The 23,250-nt window shown below is 42.4% G+C and overlaps 1 protein-coding gene across 1 annotated transcript; it reads right to left on the bottom strand.

The window, feature by feature from the left end:
- Positions 1–9,075: 9,075 nt before the first annotated feature.
- On the bottom strand, positions 9,076–10,362 carry LOC107225224. The gene has a single exon (XM_015665656.2). It carries the CDS (start codon positions 10,360–10,362, stop codon positions 9,082–9,084), a length of 1,281 nt encoding a protein of 426 aa, XP_015521142.1. The 3' UTR covers positions 9,076–9,081.
- Positions 10,363–23,250: the final 12,888 nt, after the last annotated feature.

The raw sequence follows: 23,250 nt of genomic DNA, 5'->3' as shown, positions 1-23,250 counted from the left end.
TCGCACAGAGTTGCGAGAGTGGTGAAAATATTTTGATCGAATTCAAATAACATTTATATAGACAGTAAACTCCGCATGCTTTCAAATTTGTGAAAACCTTTTTTCTCACATTCACGAAGCAATGGTATAAAAATTGATAATATATTTAATCTTCATTCGGCAAGAGATAGTATTACTAATTTATTTAAATGGGTTATCTTTCCGAACTCCCGATAGGAATGTAAATTTCCCCCCTCTCCGAATCAAGGGGGTAATGGCACGTATAAGATAAAGATATTTTATTGCTTTGTGGTGGGACATATTTAAGCAGGGTTCCATACCCTTAATTATCCACAAATAACTTCTTCGCCAAGGTTGCATAAAATCCAATAAAAATTCTCGATGACTCGAATAATGTTTGCGTGGTTCAGGGATATACATCTAGAAATTGAATATTTAGATTCCCACAATAATTTTGTTTATTCTTGTACGAAGTTATGCTTTTGTTAAATTATTTATGTTAATTTTTTACACTCGTGTTATTCAGTTATGTTCACACTATTCGAGAACACCTGATTTTAATAATTCTATTTATACTGAAGTGTAGGTAAATTTGAATGTTTTACTTCGAAAGAAAAACTTAGCAAATGAGTCTCGGAGTAGTAATATTCAGAATTCAGTGATCACCGTTGAGAATTCCAAAATCTCTAAAATCAGGACTTCTCTGCAAATCCATTCTTACATCTCTACTTTAAAAATCAAACTCAGAGTAAAAAATATACTCATACTTCATCTTCGAAAACGCGATTCCACCTGCATTGCAAAATCATAGAAAGAATCGCTTTTATCGAGATATCTGTAAGACTGAGAAGGTGCTGCATGATTTTCAAATAAATGTTATTCTTAAAAGTCATTTTTCGAGTGGTAATCTATTTGAATACTATTCGATAACACTGTACGGAGTGAACAGTAAAAAAATACTCAATTTTTTTTTCAATCCAGAGAGTTAATTCGTTGCCATTGAATCGTACCCAAATAATTTTAATTGGACGTTGGTTTAAGAAACAATCGAAGCGTGACTCAAATAAATACGATCCGATGGTATAATGTAATTACAGAACACTGTATTATATACATTCTAGAATGACTGGATTTCTTAAATTTTCACTGTAGAATTTAGCCGTACTGCAAGATTTCGTTTTATCGATCTTGCCCTTTTTACCAAACCAATGGGACAAACATCGTCTTACGTTTTAGGACAGCGATAAAAAATACTGTACAGCTGAGAGTTTGTCATATAAATTCAGTCGGCCGCTGTCACGTGATCCACCAAATTCGAGAGAAATAAATTAACGTGGCTTTTACCGACCACGAAATAACGGGTGTAGTTAACAATGGAGTTTTGAAAAAATAGGAAACTATGAAATTCTCACTGCGATGATAATTTGAAACGAACTGTCACCAAGCGCCATTGTGTTTGACACATAGGCGCCAACTGCAGCGGTGCAAAATATTGCACAGTAAATCAAGGTGTGTGCGGAAAAAAACGTATGAAACCAAAGGAGAGAACACAAAAAAGGAGAATGAAACATCGCTACACTCACATGACGCGACGCTTGCTGATTTTTTTTTCTGCTCGACCAGGTAGATCGGTTTTGACGAAGTTCAGAGACAGTCTCAAATTTGGAACAAGTATAATTCATCATCTGCTACACTCTTTCGCAAATCGACTTACATTACGGTTAAAATATCGAACAAAACATTCCCACGCAGAGTTTTAAAACATATGCCCTTAAACTGCAGCTCTACTGCAGTTTCACTCGAATTAACTCACGTGAAATCGTTTAGTGATGCTTGTTGTGTTTGGAATCTGGTTCAGGGATTATCGTGAGACCTCCGTAAGCTCCATGTTCGCAGTCAAGTTACATAATCACCCCAAAAGACCGCGACGAATTTGGAACAGGGTGGAGGGTGCGGGGTTCGTATCCATTTTTTCTTGCCACAGGATATTTTGACAGCGCTAAAGGTCCGTCCTACATCAGCCAACGAACCACCCTCGAATCATAATAATCGAGTAGCAAAGCGTACTCTTACGTCTCAATTATGGAAAACCGATCGTAAGTGCGGAGGAGAAAAAATATATACTTCTAGAAATCCAAAGTCATGTGATCATACGGCTAAAGGAACTGGTCACTGTTAATTAGTAAATCTGTCAAGGTTCTATTACGATTGATCGGTTAGACTCGCGTGCAGATCGATCAAGTACTGCTCGATCGTTCGAAGCTGGGGACAAAAGTCGGAGAAAAAATCCGTCGATCGGTGTTAACGGAGCAGAAGAGTTTGGAAAGAAGGTAAAACCTGATCTTTTCGGTAAGTTCCGGCTCTATTGGTTTAATGCTTGTCAAGATAGGCTCCTCGAAAGATCCATATTTGAGAGTAAATGTCGCGGAACGGTCGCCATATTAGCATAGCCGCGTCCAATCGGCTCGAATTGTGACCCACGTGGGCCACGCGTCCTACGGGCTGTGGCGAATCGGCCCCAGGCTATGACGTCGTCATTATTTCAGTGACAGAACAAGCATGCGCGCAATTCGCCACGGCCACGGCGGAAAGTATCGCTAACAAGGGTGGGAAGAAGCTCGAGTCGAAAGGGCGAGCGATGACTCCGCGGAGGTGGAACGTTGGGATAAAACTGAGGGGCTGAGGGTCGGCGGGGCGGAAGAAAAGGAAGCTGAATAGCCCCGCTACCGGGAGAGGGGGGTGACAACCTCGGTGTTATTTATCTTTATGGACCTCGGGCAGAGGGTAAGTACACTTGCTTGAAGGGAGGGGGGGGGGGGGGGGGGGGGGGGAACTTAAGCCGTTCAGGCCGGTAAGAGATTGTTTGTCCTTATTCCGATGCGGTTCGAGGATTAGGTCGAGGATTTTTCAAACATCAGGGTGTTAATAGAGACGCGTGTCGCCCGAGGACTTCCAGACATTGAAACTAATTTCCGGTGATTATAGAAGGTACGATGTGAATGACTTTCTATACGAGGGTTCGCGATTTTTTGGATACGCGATATAGTCTTGGTGCAGATTATGGTATCTAGATATAATTATAGAAACGAGTCTAGTCCGTGGAATGCTTTAAGCTCAAACCGTCTTTATATCGTCCAATTCAACGTTAAAAAAGTAGCCTTGAAATCCTAGATGGTTTGAAACGAATCATTCTTGAGTTAAACAGATGTGGCGATCAAATGTAGCGACAGAAACGTTTTACAGAAGTAATTAAATGTGATTTAATGTTAGCTAACGCAATCTGTTCTTTGAATAATTTCTTTCTTGAAGCAAATGTCATTTCTCTGGATCAAAGACATAATTCTATAGCCACATTTGATCCGTGGGATAATTTTAAAAATTGAGAAAATCCCTTAATACGTAGAATGATATTCGGAGGTAGCTGAAAATATTTTCCAGACGAAAGGTTTAATTTTTTCGTATGAATAATTTTAACGTCTGCGTTGGGCCGATTCAATTTTTTTTTTTATCCATTGTGTCAGAAATATTATCAACAGAGCAGCCGTTCGATTTTGTAGGTTGAAAGACCAAAATTGCCGTGTGAAAGACTTGCTGATATTTAAATCAATAACGCAAAAATAATGTAATTTTTTTTTTCATGAAATTCCACTTGTCGTATTACGAAAACCTTAAATGCACCATATTTGAAATTGCTATTCTCTTTATGCCTGAAGTGATTCAATATATTGTTTTGTATCTGTAATAAAATCGTAGTTCAAATATGTTTGCATTAGAAATATAACAGCATGAAGTGAAATGTGCTTTTGAGAAAAAGTAATTACAATAATCAATTACAAAAAAATCAACGTTTTTACAGAAAAATGTAGACCGTGACTGTCTTTCAAATATTATTCAACTGCAAAAATTGAAAAACCTTACACGCAACCTTCCTTCTACAGAATATAGCGCCCTTTGGCCGATATGTATCCAATATTTTGGGAAACAATACTTTATTCAAATCACCTGTACATACTCCATAGAGCTGGTAAAATAACATGAAAATTAACGATGAAGCAAAACGAATTTGGATGCTATTTTAAAGTACACTTGAAAATAGCACCCAAATTCATTTTACTTCATTATTACTTTTCATGTTATTTTACCAGCCCTATGGAGTATTGTGCACAGGTGATTTTAATAAGGTATTCTTTCCCAAAATTTTGGATACATACCGCCCAAACGGTGCTGTAATCGAAAAGGCAATGTTCGAAGGCGTTCAGGGGCACAATAGAACCGATTAATATGTGTGCCGGAGAACTCGGCTCGCCGACATGAAACTTCACTCCTCTCAACCATAAAATTCATTAGGTGCAAGGTTGGGTATGAGTTGACTTACCTAGCGCCGAACCAAACCAGGATATTTTCCCAGTCAGCTAGCTCCAAGATGAATCCCGAGGGTCGCGAATGGTGCACGGCAGCCGAACGAAGTCGCGTTCATAATTTCAAGGCCGAGCTTTAGGAGCGGATTAAGGAACAAAATAAAGCGCGACTCACATATATAATTAATTTTCGACACAAGGTATTCTTTAATGACTCAGCCACTTGTTACTTAACCGATAATCTGTTTACTTCTGCGTTCGCCCGTTCGTCCTCACACGCACACACTTACACAGATTGACCGATGGACACTTGACTCGATCATACGACAGTATTCTTAAGATGTTATGATCCGACTGATAAGCCTAGCCTGTCAGAGGTGGTTTGTAGACCATCCCCCCCCCCCCCCCCCCCCCCCGGTTCGCCGCTCTTGGAGGTAAACGGACTCGATTATACTTACCCAAAACAGATGCCTTCGCGTTACAATACATACCCCAGAAAATTTTGTGCCGCTTTTCTTCCGAAGCTGATTTGCAATTGAAATACAACTTTCATCTCCTGTTTTCTTCACACAGTATTTTTCAATTTCATTTTGTCGAAATCCAAGTTCTACTGTACTTATTATGACTAGTCATGAAATATATCGCGTCAGTAAAATGAATCTGCATCTTAGGGTTGGAGTCTAAAAGAGGCTACCTCGCCACTCGTGATCAACTGAGAATTGTTTAATTCACTTTTAATTATTGCGTCAGGTATTTGAGTATTGAAAAATGGAGATTACGGTTCACCGTTGAGTGCGTCTCGCCTGACGCCAGGGGGCGTAATCCTCCTCGGCGTTGTAACTGTAATTCCAAACAATAATTAATTTAGTCGCTCGTCTCTCTGAGAGTTGCGGGTTCAGAAGTGGCCGCAAATTAATCTGTTGCCCTGTAATCGGCTTTCCGTGATTTACCGCGCTGTGCGTGGAAGAAAGAAAACCTTGCCAAAGGGCGAACTGAAGAGGGACGGACGAAATCTCTCACCAAGAATCAATTCGCTTCTTATAAAATGCTATCGGAGCTTGGCCATACTGTCGAGTGGTTTCCTTCGACTCGTACCATCGTATGTCCGGGCCAAGGGAGGAAGACATCGGTCGTTGTTTCTCAATGGAGGAAAAAGCTCTAAGCCGGATGTGAAATATTTCATCCCTGCAGGTCCGCGGCATTTTCCTTGCCTCGAACGGTGGGGCGGGTATGAAAAACAAAAGGAAATGGAATGGCGGCTTATCATTTACACTATCAAAATGGGGGGTTTTGGTTTTGAAAAAAAAAAAACTGATTAAAGGCGAAATTCATTTCCCACGCACAAAGAACGACTCAGAGATCTCTATTTGAGCATACATGGCGAAAGGTTTCGGTAAGTAAGTGTGGGAAGAGATTGATTGAAGCAGTTTTAATCGTTCTTTAATTTTACGGATATTCTTTTATTAATTAACAATGATTTGCGATACATGTACAATATTTATATTTACATAATATAATTTATATTTACATAAAAATTATATCAACGATTTTTATACATTGAGAAAATAAATATAATTTACATCTAATAAATGAAAACTTAATTACACTTCACATATATAAAATTGATTTTCCATGTAATACGGTAACAAATCGATATTCATATTATACATCATATATAATTCTAAAGTATGAATACAACAGGGTCAGAACAATCGCAAGGTTCGCGTAACAGGCGAATAATTTATTAGCTGAATAATGATTTTTTTAATCTCGACGAGATAGCCGAAAGCATCTGCTGTTCTACACGAATCGTGATGCAATAAATTCTGATTACGTTTAAACCGAAGGTAACTCAATGTGGACTGTGAAAAATGTCTATGCGCATCACTTTGCTTTCGAGCTTGATGAAATAAATCAAAAACATCCATAAAAATCGAATCGCAATTTTAAAGCAATCAGAAACAGATCTCTCGACAAAACTCGAGGTTCCATCCCCTCTTTCTCATAGCTTGAATCGCAGTATACTGCTCGATTATCAGACATCATTCTCTACCGATTAACCTCTCACTTCACCGAAAGCATGCAAAAAAAAAAATATTCTTGAGATGATATTTTGTTAAAATTTGCTCGGAGCTTCTTGTGCAAATTGAATGTAATGGATAAATTTGCCTTCAAAATTTTTGCCTCCGCCACGTTTTCGAACCACTACAGTTTTAAAAAAGCCGACTTTTTCCCTTCAAGCTAATACTGTATATAGTTTTCAGGGTCCTTGATTATTTGCAATAATTTATTCCTATATCAAGAAACTTCACTAACCACATATTTACATACTACTTTTCATTTATTGCTGTACAGAATACTGTAGGTATGAATATTTCAAATATACACAAAATCGTATATTATTCTTTACAATTGTATGCTAATGGCATATTTAGCCGTTACCCTGGCATTTTAATATGTTACATGTATACTATGCCATCGATTAGTGCCTCATTATTGAAAAAATGATAACAACGCAATATAAATCATAAAAGTCGTCAAAAATTAAAGACTTGAGGATGGCGGAGCATCGAATTCTTCCATCTGCATCTATCAACTGAATCAAATCTATTTCACTCAAATCGAATTTCATTCCGACAATGTACAAACGTACAAGAATTGTTTATTGTAATTTCTAATGCGCCCAAACAAGGGAGGCCTCGAACAAAATTCTTTGTAACGAACCCTTACCTGTATTGCAAAACGCAACCCTTGTTTCAAATGAGAAGCGCGAGGTGCATACGGACGATAAATTACATAATTTGGGACAATATTAAACCGTTCGTAGCCTGTGTTTAACCCTATGTTAAACCGCGAGACTTGGTTGTGTGGCGAGGGGTTTAGGCGGGTTTGCAGGGTGTGAGAGGGTGGGTGTAGGTCGCGTGTATTTAAAACGCGAATGCGCACGCCGGGCGATTCGGTGTTTCAAGTTAAATGGAGTGTAAACGCCAGATAACAAACCAGCACTGTTTCCGATTACGGTTTTCATTGTTTCCCGCCATTATGCGCACTCCAGAGGTTTATGTGTGACGTGCTACAGTTTACGATCTATTTATTGCCAGGCACAGATCATCCTTCCTACTGCTTGCACTGACCGAGGATGCCATCGATTCCGACCCCCCAGGTACCGTTGCTAACTGTTTACAAGCTTTATGTTATCAGTTGCCTATGGAAGTGTGAAACTGAAAGTTGGAAATTATATCCGTTGCTTTTCTTCTTTATCTCTACAATCGGGACCGGTTGATAAACTTGCAATTGAAGCCAAGATCCTTCTTTTTATTTGATGACGTAAGACGGTTTTTGAAGGAATAAATTTCAACTCAATCATTTTATCAAGCAATTTGACCACCGCGGACTCATAATTTTATAGATTCCTGACATCAACCACGGTAATTCTTCACAGTTTCACGCTTTCAAATAGACGTATACTCTCTTTTTTTCTGCATTCCCTGGTCTTGACTTCATCACAGTTCCTCTGATGGCATATGTTGTTCAGAAGGTTCTTTAAAAGCGCAAAACTTAGAAATCCTGTCAATTTATGGTGTCTAGTAGTTACAAATAATATTTGTATTGGGATTATTGACGATTGACTGCTTTAAACGTTCAGAGATCCAATGGATTGCTATTTGGAAATTTTTAGATAGTGAAACAGGATTTTCATTATTATGTAGCTACTTGTACGCTTACGACTGTAATTTCCAGAATAAAAACGCAATGAAAATAGATATGACGACAAATCTTCGACATTTTTTTTCCAATCTTCGAGTTGATTTGGACTCCACGAAATAATTTTAATGCATTTTGGATAAATATACATTTTTCCATGCGTGATTTCATAATCTGGTCTCGAAAAAGTTAACCAACGACGTCCTCTGTCATTACGGAAAATACTAACTTCTGCTTTGAAATATACTATTGTTATTTTTGTGTCAACTCAAAGTTGATGTGACAGAAATTCTCAACGACTTTATAAATCTTTGAGAAAAAATGAAATTTGAGCGCAATACACGAAATTAATCTGATACATATATTTAGAGGAAGCCATCGATCGGAATCCTATAAATGAAAATACTTATCGATTGCCTAATAGGCTTGATACATCGATCAAAGTGACCAGACTGCATACTAACTCATTCGCAACCATCTATAGCATATTTTTAAGAGTGTTTATCCGATGTTAAACGAACGCTGTAAACTTTCTGAGTTATATTCGTTTTTCTTAAAGTTATTATTCGATTATGAAGCGACGTTTGACTCAAAATATTTTGAATCTAATATACACTGTACGTTGACTAACAAGAGCAAGATTGCCTTTTTTAATCCCTAAAAGTGGTATTATGTATGAGTAGATGTACCCTATTCGAGTAATTACGTTGCTATGTCGAAAATGTACAAATTCACCTATCTAATATTGACCATACAGGGAATGTCGGTATTTAGATATACAGATAAATTACGATTGCTAAGTATTTCCGCTTGACTTTTCTTAGCAATTTAAAATAAATAATTTGTTCTTCGACGAGCCCGCGTGGTGAATTGGATCGTTCGATATCAAATCGCGCCCGTTGGGATATCCAAGATCTCCGTTAAACGAAACAACCATCAAATCAACACCTGACGGACTCGTTGATTAGTTTCCGTAACCATAACCTAGTATATTGACATCATCTCTGACCTTGCGATGTCATTTGCCTTGCACAGCGGTTGCACGCCTCTTGATCTCGACCTGATCGACGATCGCGTCGCTCTCCTTGTCCTGGTGGGCGGTCATGTGTCTGGTGAGATGATGCCGTTCCCTGAAGCTTTCATCGCAGACGGGACATCGGAGTTTCTCCTCCCGGCGCCGCCTCGCAGCTTCACCGGCGTTTTCGCTTTTGTGATGGGACCGCATGTGGTAGACGAGGTCTGAGGTCATCCTGAATGACAGATTGCACTTGGCGCATACGTTCTGAGCGGGCAAAGTCAGCGCGGCAAACGACGGCGGAAGTAGCCCAGTGACCCCGGCGGTCGCGAGGAATCGTGGCCTGGCCAAGGCTTCGGCCATAGGCGGAAACACGGAGATCGGATTGTAAGGAAGGTTCGGATACACGGGGGAGAGTTCCGCCCTGAAACCGGCCACCTTGGGGCTCGGTATCTGGTTCGAGAAATCCTTCGGTGGTTGAGATATCTGCGGCATCTTCAGGTTCTCCAGGATGCTGTTCTGCTGGGCTTCGTGGTTCATCAGAAAGGGATACGCCACCTTACCGGGAAACGAAGCGTACTTGTACGACGGAGGATTGGACAGATTTACCGGCGGACTGATGCTGCTCTGATAGCTCAGCTGGTCCGGGGAAACGGAAGACCTTGGCGAGACTTGGCTGCTGTCAAAGCCGTTCTTTTGCCCGGTGAATGCCACTTTTGTAAAAGCACTCCTGGACTCGTTCTTGTCCGGGGATGGAACTGGATCGTAGCCCTTGGCGACGACGAGCTCTGCCGAGTCCAGACTCTTGTTCAAGCTGGTCTGGTTCAGGAATATCGGTGGACTCGGAGTCTTGTGAAGCTGGGGGAGGCTGTACCTTCGCGTCGGCTCGTTGTCGGGTGACACTTTCGGCGGACTTGTCATTTGCAGCCGCGGCGATACGTAGGGTGGACTGATCGGACTGTCGAGGATCTTCCTCTCGTGGTCGTAGTGCTTGATCGTCAGGTTCTGCGGCATCTTGTCGGCCTCGTGGTCCGTCGTCACATTGACCTCCGGAAGTCGCTGGTTCCTCTTCTCCGTCAGGCTCTCCGTTGATACCAGACGCAGTTTCTCGCTCTGACGACGAGCCAGATTCTCGTCTGGTGCTACCAGAAACGCGACGTCGAATGAACGCTTCACCGAACGCTGGAGAGGGTACGAGGCGTCGGAGGGTGAGGAGGATGTCACGTTGTTCACCGTTGCGGGTGCAGCGCGCTCCATCCCTCCGGAGCGATCTTCCATGGTCATCGTGCGCGGTGACGTCGCTGGGATTTGACCTCAAACCTGAAACAGCAAATGGCCTGTGTTACCAAACGTTCGTTTCATCTATCTTATTCCCAACCAAAGTCGAATCGAGCTAATGGTTTGGTGAACGGTGATCATCGTCTACACTGACAAGTGTACTACAGTTCGGCGCAAGATTTAAGGTAATTGCGTGACCATGGATTATGGAAAAGATTGAACTGCAATGGTTTTCACTAGTTTTGTTCCAGACGGTTTCGTCGGAGAACGACTGAATGCAATACGACAGAGAAGGATTGAGTATCAGTAGCTTACCGAGAAATAAAATCCAAAGCACAGTACACCTCCACCTTGGTCGAAGGAGGAAACACACTTAATCGCTGCGTCAGCCTCTGAGTGGCGGTCTTGGAGTCGGGACCATCTGTCACTTTTCGGTCTGACCAGATGACGCGCGACTCCGTACGGCGGTCCACGTTCAAATGAGGATAGCGTCGCAGCATCCCCGTATTTAGGGGATAGAATTTTGAGACGGCCACGAGCGGCGGGGGTGGCTGGGATCTTCCGGCCAATGAGAGCTACGGAGGTCTCATTCGGGGGTGGAGCGACCGAGGGGTGAACATATTCCGTCGTCGGGACGTGTCTGCTGGCACCCTTCAAGCCACGCCCACATATTTCAGGTTCGACACATGTGCTATGCGCGAGGGCACCACGCCGAGAACGAGTCTGGCGCTCCGGTGCTTGATCGCTATATTTCAGGGTGATTAACGGGAGCGAATATTTTCAACACCGCTGCGGTTTCTCTGTCGCTGCTTATTGTATCGGTTAACGGTAGAACAGTCGATGCCGCGCCCCAAGCAAATCCAGATTATAGACGACCGCTGATACCTGCGTGATTTGTAACATTGTAACAACGTTCACTGATTGTTCAGCAATATTTTTATCCGCTCATCACGAATGATTTCGAGCTTGACGAGATCTATGATACCGAAGTCCAAAGTGCAACGTTAAACTGTGTGACAAATGTTGGATGTCATCAGGGATACTTGGGGATGTAGGAATATTTCAAACGTATATCAGCGCGTGGACAGACGCGTGTTTCAGCAGCGGTCATCTTGGGGGATGAGTGGTCATCACGAGAGAGTAATGTGACGTGCCAAATGGACTGCGGAGGACAGAAGGTCCAGCTGACCGTTCCTTGGATAGTAATTTTTCACATCGTCCACGAGCTCAAGCTTTTTCTCTTCACATCCTCTTCGCCTTTTGCGGCCGTCTCTTTTTCTTCTAGCAGATATCCTCAGCAGCGGAGGTTGACGGATTTCATTTGCCGAGGTACCGATGCAGTTTTTCCTCGTGACTAAGGCGGTTGCAAGGGCTGCAGAACCCTGTCTCGAAATAGTCGAGTCTCACCGCGAAACCAATAGGCAATCAATCATAAACCGGCAATCCATTTTCCCGGACATGTGAGAGCTGTCGACTTCTTACGCGGTAAAACTCGCTGCGCCGCGCCGCGATGCTGCCGATTCCTACGGGAATTCCGAAAGGTTGAAGGACATTAACTTCTTGATCAAGTCTGCAAAAAGTTTTAATGAGTTTTTGATTGGATCCTGCTTAGCCCTGATTACTCCAGTCTCATCATTTGCACCGGTTCCAAGCCTTCGATCAAACACAGGATTCGCTCTTTTTCCAATCGCTTGTAATGGAAGTCGCAGTGAGATATTGGTAGGAGTTCCGGATACGGAGGAGGTCAAAATTCCGATCACACTTTATGCCCGCGCGTAAGTGCAGAATTATTCAATCTCTTCGCGTATTTATTGGTATTTATTGGTTTCCGGAGAATGAATATAGGTATATATTATACGTGCGCGAATAATACGTATGTGCATCGTGAATTCGTGCAATAATAAATTCCGGCTTCACCCTGCAGGTTTCGCACTAACGCGAGACGGGCGATTGCCTCGAATGAATGTTCCATGATTTCAGGAACGAGGGTGCTGCTCACTGCCGTGCTACGGGGGCCAAATGTCGAGCGACAAATCTATGCCTACGCCTAGACGCACAGTCTGGAATATGAATATACATGCTATCGCAAGAGCATCGTCACCTCTGATTAATAGACGTGTGAAAACCGCATACATATACCCATCGATTTTGCCTACCGTGGATCGTATATGCAATATTCCGGCTGCACTTAGCCAGCAACGTTATCTCTTCACCGTCATAAGCAAATAAACTTGGCTTACATAACTGTATTATTTTTAATCATCGTCATATTTTTACCGATAACAAGGACGCGGGCAAAGAACGGCAAGGGATTCCCCTGTGAAAAATCTGTGGCACGCGTCACTCCACGGGGCTCTGGGAACATCTTTATATCTCCACAAACCATCCTGGGATTAGGACAGCTAATGGGTATTTATGGCTCTGCAGACGTAAAACGGTTGACCCTCGAGCGACGATTCGCTGTGAGCCAATTCCAGATTATATTCCGTTGGCCCTCTTTCCAGTTTCTTTATAGAATGATTTTTTTTCACTTTTCTCCTGAGACGCTGTACAAGATTGGAACATAAATATTTTTTGTACCCCATGATTGGTATAATCTTGTGACTGCATTGCTGGTAACTGTTATTTACTGTTACACTTACAAGTGAATTTTTTACTTAATTTTTCGACTTCTGAAAAAGATTTCTCTTCGCTGAAGTTCGACTATAACCATCTGTCTATGTTATTTCACGAGAATTGTCATCCCAGCAGGTCACAGTTCACGCGATTGACTGGCTCGTTGAAAACTGAACGGGATAAAGGGTGACTGGATATATCCTGGCACGTGACTGGCACGCGCTGGCAGTTAAGCACGCGTCACTCGCTACAAAGAGTGTCTCTCATACCTCACATCCGACAAGTTCAACCGAAAAAGGCACCTTGTAGGAACACATAGTATCGTACGGAGATCAATTGTGTCTTTTTTTCAAAGAGGGTAAGCATTGGGTGTTGCACTATTCTTATTTTCTTAATCTCCGTAGTAACCCATGCGTTTGCGGTGCACAAAACGCCTTGTAATATGTACCATCTATCCATGAGGACTCTAAAACATTGGAGGTTTCATGTGACGTATTCAGTCAATCCTCACCTATCAAAGACGCAGTGTGCGATTCTGATGTGAATCGAAATGACGGCGGATTTTAACTAGACTTGCAGTTAAAACTCTTTGTGATTAAGAGTCGTTCATGCTAGACTTTGACCGGCACTTATCAATCATCGTCGACTTATGAAAAGTTCATGCGGCAGAGCGTACCTTTGTATTTCGCATGATTACCGTTACACGGAAAGCATTAATCTGCGATTGATAAATGACCGTTTGTCTTTAAAGTTTTGGACGTGCATATTTATCAGCGGGATTATTGATGGTTGTTCCAATTCGACATAAGAATCTATCGCTCCTCCCCTCTCTCTCGCTTATCGATGCGAACGAAGCCGGTGCAGCATCGCTTAATTAGATACTGTTCATCGCCATCGCTGATACACGTTTTTATCCTCTCGTGCAGACGAACCCTATTTTCAATTCCTATGTGATTTAAGATCGATTTGACTCAAAGTGAAGGATTTCGCTTTTCGCACACGGGTACAGAAAAATTATTGGTCATATGAGAAGGCGTACTAGATCAGTAATCACGAGATACAGAGTGCGAAGGATCTAGATTTCATAAGCTCCTGAGTTTCAAACTATGCACGTCAAAAGTACTCAAAAAATTATTCCAGTCTGCACATTCAGCGCAGTTTAGGACAAAGCAAAAAGTCAGAGAGTTCTTTCATACCAGTTCTAAGAGAAAAATTTCATGTTTGTCGGTCGAAAGTTATTGCTAAAAAAACGGGTACCAGAAGTGAAATAAATTCATCGGCGCAGTTTTTGAATTAAAAAATTATTAAGCTTTCTATCATACTAATAAAATACATTATAGCTTTCTCGTGTAATGAGACTATATCTCGAGATTTGTCACACTTACAACATTGAGTGTATTTGCAACGGCTAGGAAGTTAAGCTTCTTCTTTCTTCCAGGGTGCAAGAGTTGAAAATCTCGACATAGTATCGCAATGACAACAATTCACTTCTAAACAATAAAGTAACATGATCAGTTAGTCAACCGACAATTGCTTTGAAGAAATTTGATCTCCTCATCTCTTTTTGTACCTGTGTCGTATCTAAATATCCAGCGGGAAAGCGTAACACTTCACGGAGCGTCCGAAAGTTAACCCGAAGGTTAGCGAGGCGTAATTTCAAGTCGGAGTAACTATAGAAGTCAGTGCTTATAGGACAAAGAGAGAGGAGAAGAGGGCGAGCACAGGGTGTATTCGGATACGTAATTCAGATCTTACCGAGGTAAGATGCTCGGGCTATCTGGCTTATCTCCGTGCACACGGTGGCTGCGTGTAGTTTTGCTTACGTGAAACGTGAGACGGGAAACGTGAAAGGCGGAACGCGAAACACGGAACGTGAACACCTTACCAAAGTACGAACTGACAGAGTGTGGAGTATGTAGCTGGTACCCACCTACCTCTACCTTCCTTGGGATAGCTGGCGTTGCAGAGGGAGCAAGGTAGGTTACATTGAAATTAATGTTCCGGTACTACATAGCTATTCCGCGGCGTTATCTCCGCCTTGTTCTTAGCTGCGGAAAACGTGAGTTGAGTCGACGAGAAGATTGTAAATTCGTGCCTAAGAAGATTACGACTTAACGAGCCAGAACGAAACGAGGGAATCGGAGATGATCATGCTTCGCTTTTAGAACTGAGGTTTCACGTTAGTCATTCTCGCTATACTTATACTGCTGCACATCTTGTAGCATATTTCAACCCTGCGCTATTATCCTGACGATAGGAAGATCAAGCATAGGTAGGCATGCGTGTGAGTTCACATTCATCCTGCATATTTTATTCTCACTGAATGCTTGAATAATTATCGATATTTTTTTGGGTATGTTCCTATTTATTTTGTCTTTATATTTTGTAAGGTGAAACATGAGTCTTTATTTAAACTCAATTTGAATTTCAGCTATGATGGAATTTCATTGAAGTGAAAGTAAGCTTTTCGAATTCAAGTACTGACAATAAATGATTGAAAGTTGACGAACCTTGTAACGAGCATTATCGAGTTATTTTGAATCAAGAATTGTAGAACAATGTTTCCAAAATATTACCGGAAGAGTTGCTGTTACGGTCTTATCAGTTAACTTACTGTCAACTAATTGTGACGAAGTCTAGTTACCGGCATCTTAGGAAAGTCTACAAATAAACGATGGTCAATGTATGAAGCAAATATTTTTTCTAGCTTCATAATTTCGAAAGGTTGAAAATTGGATCAGAATAAAAATACTTTGTGACTCAAATGTCATAGTGAAATATCATCGTCTCTTTTTTAAGATCACATCAATTTGCACGCTTGCACGGTAAAAGAGGACCGTCTGTATGGCTAGAGCATTTTGTCACCTTCTGATTGAAACTCTGTTGCTTCATGCCTGACTTCAATCGTGCTGGGTCGTGGAGTTCAGTTAACGATACTTCTAAATATTCATACATCATTAATCGCTGCCAATGACTGGCAAAAGTTTAGGGTGCAGGGTTCAGGCCATGTGCCTGGTTGCAGCGCCAAATGCTTCGAGCTAAAGCCCATTTCATTTTTATTAATGACTACCGAATGCTACGAACTACACAGGTTTTGATATTAAGCTTGATCGAGTCACCCAGACGTGCTTGCGCTGCTTGAATCGCAGAGTCTCAGGGTACATGGCCAACAATTAATTAAACATTCCAAAACTTAGCAGATTTTAATGCTCCCATTATAGAATACAGTACACAGTAACTTTCCCGTTCCTCTACTTAAGGTCCCGAAATCGGACACTTAGGACGAGTGTACCTTAAACTGGTCCGAAAGAATAAACTATTATTTTCTTTTTTTTTTTCTATATGATACGTTTAGTTGTTGGAGGAAGAGGAAATAAGACGCCCGTTTTGATTTGAACGCTTAATATTAATATTTAGAGGTTCTACAAAAAAGATCTTTTATAATTTTTTGATAATTAGGCTCTTTCAATAGTTACTCAAGGTTAAATTTGAAATCATGTAAGAACTCACTTTTTTCGAGGTTAACAGCGAAAATATTAGACTTATCACAAAATATTGTGGGATTTTTCGTAAAGCATTTAAACCGCCATTAAATCATGGGTGTCTTATTTCCTCTTTCTACAACTATTAAATAGTTGACGTTGAAAAAATATAGTCGATTTTTTTTAATCAGCCTAGTGTGCCTACTCGTTATTTAGAGCCTCGTGTGATCTTGTGAGTATTTTCAGAATACATTTGTAAACTTTTTTTTTTTTCTGAGTGTAAGTTATCGGCAGTTTTAAAAATCGCAATATGCTCGATGAACTGCCATTTTTTGGATTGAGATTATGGGGAATAACCCACGTAAAAAGTCTTCTGGGTAGTTGATTGAGCGAAATATTTCACGAACACGTCAACCTCGTGTCTCCCTCTTCGTTATACAGTGCTGGTGAAAAGTTGAAGAGCGGAGCTCCTTTATTCGGGGATAATAGAATAATCCAAACCAGACTATCCGCGCTGCTTTGGTTTTCAGACAGCTTTATGGTTATTTTTGTGGAATTCTTATTTCTTCCCTTCGCCCAAGCGACGGCAGCAGGGGACACACGGGAAGAGGGAACGCGGGATGGGAAAGAGGAAGGAGGGAAGGAGGCAAGAAACGTGGGGAAGTTATTAGAATGGTCCGGAAAAGATGGCGCAGAGTCGCTCCGTATTTTTATACTGTATGGCCGCTGCTTTGCATAATCCAGCACTTAGCTCGCCCGTCCCGAGATGCCAGTACGGCTATGCAGATCTGCGCCAGGAGTCGCGAGACTCGGGATTCGGGGGTCCTGGACTCTCGTCTGCGTCCTCTTCGTCCTGCCTGTGTGGGACCCCTGCCGCAGGTTCAGTGATGAACGGTGTGTCGCGGACCGTAACCTACGCCAGCACATCGGCGAAAGTATCTTCCTGCACAATTCTTCCTACATGGAGAATATAACACCCGACTGGAACTGCAGGATATAGAGGAAACCTATCCCAGGAGAATTTACGTTTCACGTGAAAGTTCTTCACGGCGATCTTGCGATCGTGAAATACGCGATTTGCAGTCTGCACTGCATCTGTGATTTCGACTATCTTCGTGACTATTTGTTGGAATAGTGCGATTCCTGACAGCTAAGTCCGTTGGAATGTAGTCATCATCGATTTTGACATTGATCCTCGTTTCTATACTCAACTGGATTCACCTCAAAAATAAATAATGGGAATTTATTGTAAGGTTGACGTATATAAATCAGCTTTGGCACCGATGATTTTAGATTCCTAGAACATTTTCTGAGTAACGTAAACATCAAAATTAATGAGATTAAAACGTCATTTGGAAAACTTCTTCAGTCATGTCAAGATAGCATTCGCAGTCAGACCTGCAAACTTCAAATTACTCACATAGTCAATGAAAAGTATCTAGAACCGAATGTAGTTTTGGTCTCGGTGTTGGTAATTCACTTTTAATTTCTGTTGTCTAATGAAGTTTTCAGAGATTTAAATGTATACAAAGTCGAAGTGTACAAATTTATGTTATTGCAGCTGACTATCGAATCTTTATAATTCGGAATCAAAATATTAATCATTGCTAATCGTAAGTGCAACCATAATTTGTCGAATATATAAATTATCCTCTGTGTGAAAATAATTTTAACCAAGTTTTTGTTGTCACCAACAACGACTCCGTTTGAAAATATGACGTTGCAGCCAAGACTCATTCTCGGAATAATGCTGAGCCAACAGTACGTTCCAAAAAATGTAGTGACGGTGGTCCGGATTAATTGCTTAATTTCTGGCAAACAGATCCATTAGTAGCACTATGATATACGTGAGCCGTTAGAGAACGCCGCGGTATTCCAGATTGCACTTAGACCCCAGACACGGTAACGACAATATTCTCTTGGAAGCATATTTGCTTTCTTTGCCAACAGGGTTGCGGGTATGGCGCCAGGGAAATATAACGCAAAACAAGAACGCCACGTCCTCGTGCCGAGTGGACCCTCGGTGAGCGGGTAAGTGGGGAAAGTTTTGGTTGTGATAACACGAGGAAATTGTAGATTTATCGTTGAGAACGGTGAGAGCAGCCAAGGTAGTTATATAGCGAAGATAAAGAGAGTTGAATATATACACAGCGAGTTCAAGGAGAGCGGAACAAACGCTTCTCGGCATTTGTCAGCGACACGGGTTACGCGACTCCCGTCACAGTTCAAGAATCAACTACAACGAAATCTCCCACTTATTCCGGGCAGAACGTCTCATTTACACCCCTCCCGGCCCAGGAGAGAGAATGGGATAGGAGCCACGCGCTGGCGAGACCCGCTCCATCAATCTTCCCGCATCTTGGTTCCCCATCTCCGTAGGACCACCGGAGAAAACCAGCGCCTGCAGTAGTCACAGATGCGACTTTGATTCTCCGCCGTTCTCCCTCGAGGAACCAGAGCTTCTAGTCTCACCAGCCTTGTCTGGTAATTTGTCCGAGTCGAACCACCACGCGTCTTCCAAGGTCGACATATTCAGAATAGATCTGGACCAACCACCTGCGCTCGATTTCAGATTGATGGAGTCTCTGGAGCAGATCCGTCGGCCACGGTTCCACTTTTTCCATCACTCGGTGTCTCCGGAAACCTATTTTCGTACAGCTCGAACTACCAATCTCAGTAAAACTCGTAATGTAACGAGTTGATGCCAGTTGTCGAGCAAAGCCATTACACGCGATGCGTAAATGGAATATACCGCACATTGTGGACAAGGATAAGCCGACTTGCTGGAGGAGGCGTAGCGGACGTGGAGGGAATCCAGAAGCTAAACTCTGCATTCGACCGAGTTAAGCCCATTTTGGAACATCAATGGACTCGCAGGCCCCCTGTCTCAGCTGACAATGCTTTGGCAGTATGTCAGATGCATCTCACATATGCCTCGATGCGAGTACATCTATCATGTGACAATATGGAGGTATCATGGTTGGTGCGTGGTGTCTGGGGAGGTTTTCCGGACACAGGTACCCCTTCTCGCCCCTTCGCTCCATCCCGGATTTATGGTTGTTCAGCGTCGGATTGATTCGCGATGCGGTTTTCATTATGGGTTTCGAGTAGATATCTTGTTCTATTTTTTATGGCTAAGTTTTAGAGAGATTACTCAAGGTCGATTCAGAAACCGCGCACACGACATCCGAGCAGGGTATAACATTGCTATATACGCGAAGCATAAGGCGGAAGGTATCCAGTTTCACTATCTTTCAATCGACCAATTGCTCCACCCCAATCACACTGTCAAAAGCAATCTTTCGGATCAGTTCAACCCCTCAAAGGGCGGTCACGTTATCGTAGTATCTTTGGGGTCGACGGTCTCCTAGCCTAGAAAGTCCGAAACACAAGCGACGATGTTCGTAAATATTGAAATAGGCTTTGGGAGTCACGATCAGACACAACCCTTTTCACACCCTCTAGGGAACGAGTTTGGGAACGTGGAAGGTACCAGCGTCGAGCAATCGTCGTTTGCGCGGATGTTTCTCCGTCCTCCAAAGTCACCCTCGGCCTGGAACGGAGTCTGCCCTCCGACACGGAGGATGCACCGCGGCGGTCGACGAGCATAAAACCCTCGAGTGGTACAGAAATGTTGGTGGCATCCGGCGAGCTGGATGCCCCTCGTTCCCCGCGAGGCTGTACCGAGGGCACAGTTACCTCAGCATACCTTAGTTGTCCGCTCGTTAAGAGTCCCCGTATGGCGTGCGGTATTGCGTGTTGTGTTTGTTAAACGCGGACCAAGGCGAGCAGCCAACCTTGCCGCCCGGACAGCGGGCAGGGAATATGCATGAGCCTCGCCCCGTGTCGCGAGTTATGCTACTTGAACACATGCATGACGGGGTCGCGGAGTAATTTTCGTGTGTGGTAATTACCCTCGGCGTATCATTATCGCATGTTTTCACGTCCTTGCCGCGATCATTCTTCGCGTCTCACTCGCCTCCTTCACCCTCAAGGAATACAGGCTCGGATCCCCGCGTGTTTCTTGTGTGGCGAGGCATATGGTGGCTGGCCCCTGCATCCATGCAGGCGAACATCCACGGGTGCCCGAGTGCCCGCCATGAAGAACCCGGTGATGATGCCGGCTTTCTCCGACCATAAGCCGGCCCCCCATGGCACCCGAGTCCTCATGAGTTTTCAATGAGATTAGCGGCCCATCTGTGCTAGGGGTGACCCGGTAGTCATCATCGACCATGGACAAAGCTAGTCAACCTGCTCGAACCTCGTGGCCTGCTCTAGTGGCACCTACACTTGTCGTGTCGTGCGTGCGCGACTCGCACACGAACATGGTCGGCCGCGTTCGTGTGAATGGAACTCGCAGGTTTTTTACCCCTGCATCATATGGTTGCATTTAAAGTCGCCATTGACCGCACCGCTTATGCCCACGACCCGTGCCACGTTTCATATGGGCACATCGGTGTTACTTTCATTTCAGATTCATTGAGCGGTCACATTTCACATTTATGTTTATCGGGGAGGGTGAAACGTCATAGTGAGTCGAAACGACTTTTCCCATGTTCGGTTTTTCTACCAAGAAAATAATTAGCAATTTTTTTACGAGCGCGAACGACATTACTTGCTCGAAAATCGAAGTACTGAAAAAACAGTTTTGCACCGATCAATTTTTAGTTATCCTTTAACTTCTCTTTTCGAGCACCAGCGGAGCTTTGAATCGTGATTTCGAAATTCTTAACAAGTGAGGGTTGAGGGAGATGGATAATGAACTTAGGCTCGAGGCTGATTACGAAACGGAATCGTATCGATCCGGGCAATGGAGGACTGAATAGCTTCGGATTTGGGTTGGCGAAAGCCCATATGGAGTCTGCCTAGCGCATATGTTGCGACAACGTCGCTAACGAGGAGTTCTGGTCTTCCGAAACGCTAAACTGTGGTCTGCTCGTTCACTGCCTCGCACCCCAAGCGAGTAAATAGCACTCCGATTGGCATCGGTAAATAACTAATGCATCTAAACTTAGGTTTTGTGGGCTGACCGGAATCGCAGTGGAGACTGGAACAATTCTTTTTTATGCCCACCGTGAAAACTGTCGCGTTCGTTTAATATTTAAGAAGTTTGTGAAACTTGAAAAAGTTTAATTACCAGAAGTCGAAAATTTTCAGACCGAAAAATACGGGAAAACCAAACGAGGGCTACTAAACTGTCGAACTTTCCGGATCGTTTAACTTGTCTCAATTTTTTTTTTTTGTCTTTGTTTTCTGCCATTTTTGTTTTTTTTTCTTTTTCATCTCAACGAGTTTGGCCAGATAGTATGGGGAAAAAATGGAAAATATACTTTAAAAAAGCTTCCGGCGGCAGAATGAGTTACGGACGATAAATCTATCACGTAATAGATATACGTGAAACTTTCGAAAGCTCAAAAATCTGGGGTAAGAAATACAGGAAAAAACCTTGTACAAATCTTATGCTTGATTTATAACGAGCAAATGTACTTTGTAGATATAGTGCAGTTTGGCTATAATTATTTTTATAAAAATTACGAATTTTTTCACGATTCGTTTGCAGTTTCGGCAACTCATCGAAGTCATTAGTAACAGGAATCATGATTCAGCATCAATGGAGCTATAACTATCACAGATCAACGATCATGTGTTGATGAATAATATTGCCAAAAAACAAATTTGCATATAATTCGACAAGGTATTTTAACCATTGCAGCTTTCAAAAAACTCAGTACTGTGTTCTGAAAAAAAATCTACAAATCTGTGTCGTTTTTGATAATCTTACCAGGCCGCAGTTTGTGACCGTTTTCTCTACTTGGGAAGTTGTGCTTCTATTGTTTGCAATAATTTGTCTAAGGTTAAATTACAGCATTTAAAATCTGAATCTATACGAAGAATTCCTTCTTAACATTAATTGTTATTTATTTTCATATCGCAGTAGAACCTTGACGCCTTCCGTATTTGCAAGCAAAAGAGACGGAAGGGGGGTGAAAAAAGAAGATGAAAAAAGGCTCTAAATACTTTGGCCAACCTAACCCAGGCCAACGTTGGTGAATCGCAGCTACCCTCTTGCTTGGTGGGTCGCACGTTCTTGTCAACCTGCAGCACTAAACGAGTTACGTATTATGGCGCGTTGGAGGGGGTCGGTAGAGGGTTTCACCCCCGGAACCCCGCTTCCAAGTTGTATTTCTGGCCAGGCCATCTGCCACACTATTATACCAGTATTTTAATTTAATTAACTAACTCGCCGGTCGATATTATTGGTATCTGTACCGGATCAGGATTGCATACCATTCCCGGCTCACATCGAATCTGCCATTTAATTAGAATTTCAAGCGATCATGCGAGTAACAGATTTTATGGAAATACAAACTCGCTGATTATCTTGCACGCCAGAATCCACCGAATGAATTCAGGCGGACTTGCGAACTCTGTTCAACCCCATTCTCGATTACCCTGAATCATGAAATGGTTTACGCCTACTAGTAATGAAAGTTTTGTTTGAGTTGATAAAAACTGTGCGTCACATGCAACGCCGGAATCCCTTTTTTCATGAATCTACAGCAGGATGAATAAATCGGCTACAATTTTTTCACTTTGGTAATATAATCACATATCATCGATGGCTCTTTTAAAAAACTGAAAATCTTCAACTAGGAAAACACTGTATTATGTTGAATATTTAGATCTTACGAGAAGTTGTAATAAGATCAATAACACTGATTAATCGTGTGTTAACACAAAATCGCGAATAATATGTTTTTATACTGAAAGTAACTGTCATAGCTAGCAATATATC

Source organism: Neodiprion lecontei, chromosome 1 (genome assembly GCF_021901455.1).
Source record: "Neodiprion lecontei isolate iyNeoLeco1 chromosome 1, iyNeoLeco1.1, whole genome shotgun sequence".
NCBI lineage: Eukaryota > Metazoa > Arthropoda > Insecta > Hymenoptera > Diprionidae > Neodiprion > Neodiprion lecontei.
Note: the sequence above shows the minus strand (reverse complement) of the source record. Positions and strands in the feature narration are given on the sequence as shown.

Bases quoted from the DNA above. Each gene is read 5' to 3' on its own strand.
- LOC107225224 (XM_015665656.2), bottom strand. From the start codon at position 10,362: ATGACCATGGAAGATCGCTCCGGAGGGATGGAGCGCGCTGCACCCGCA.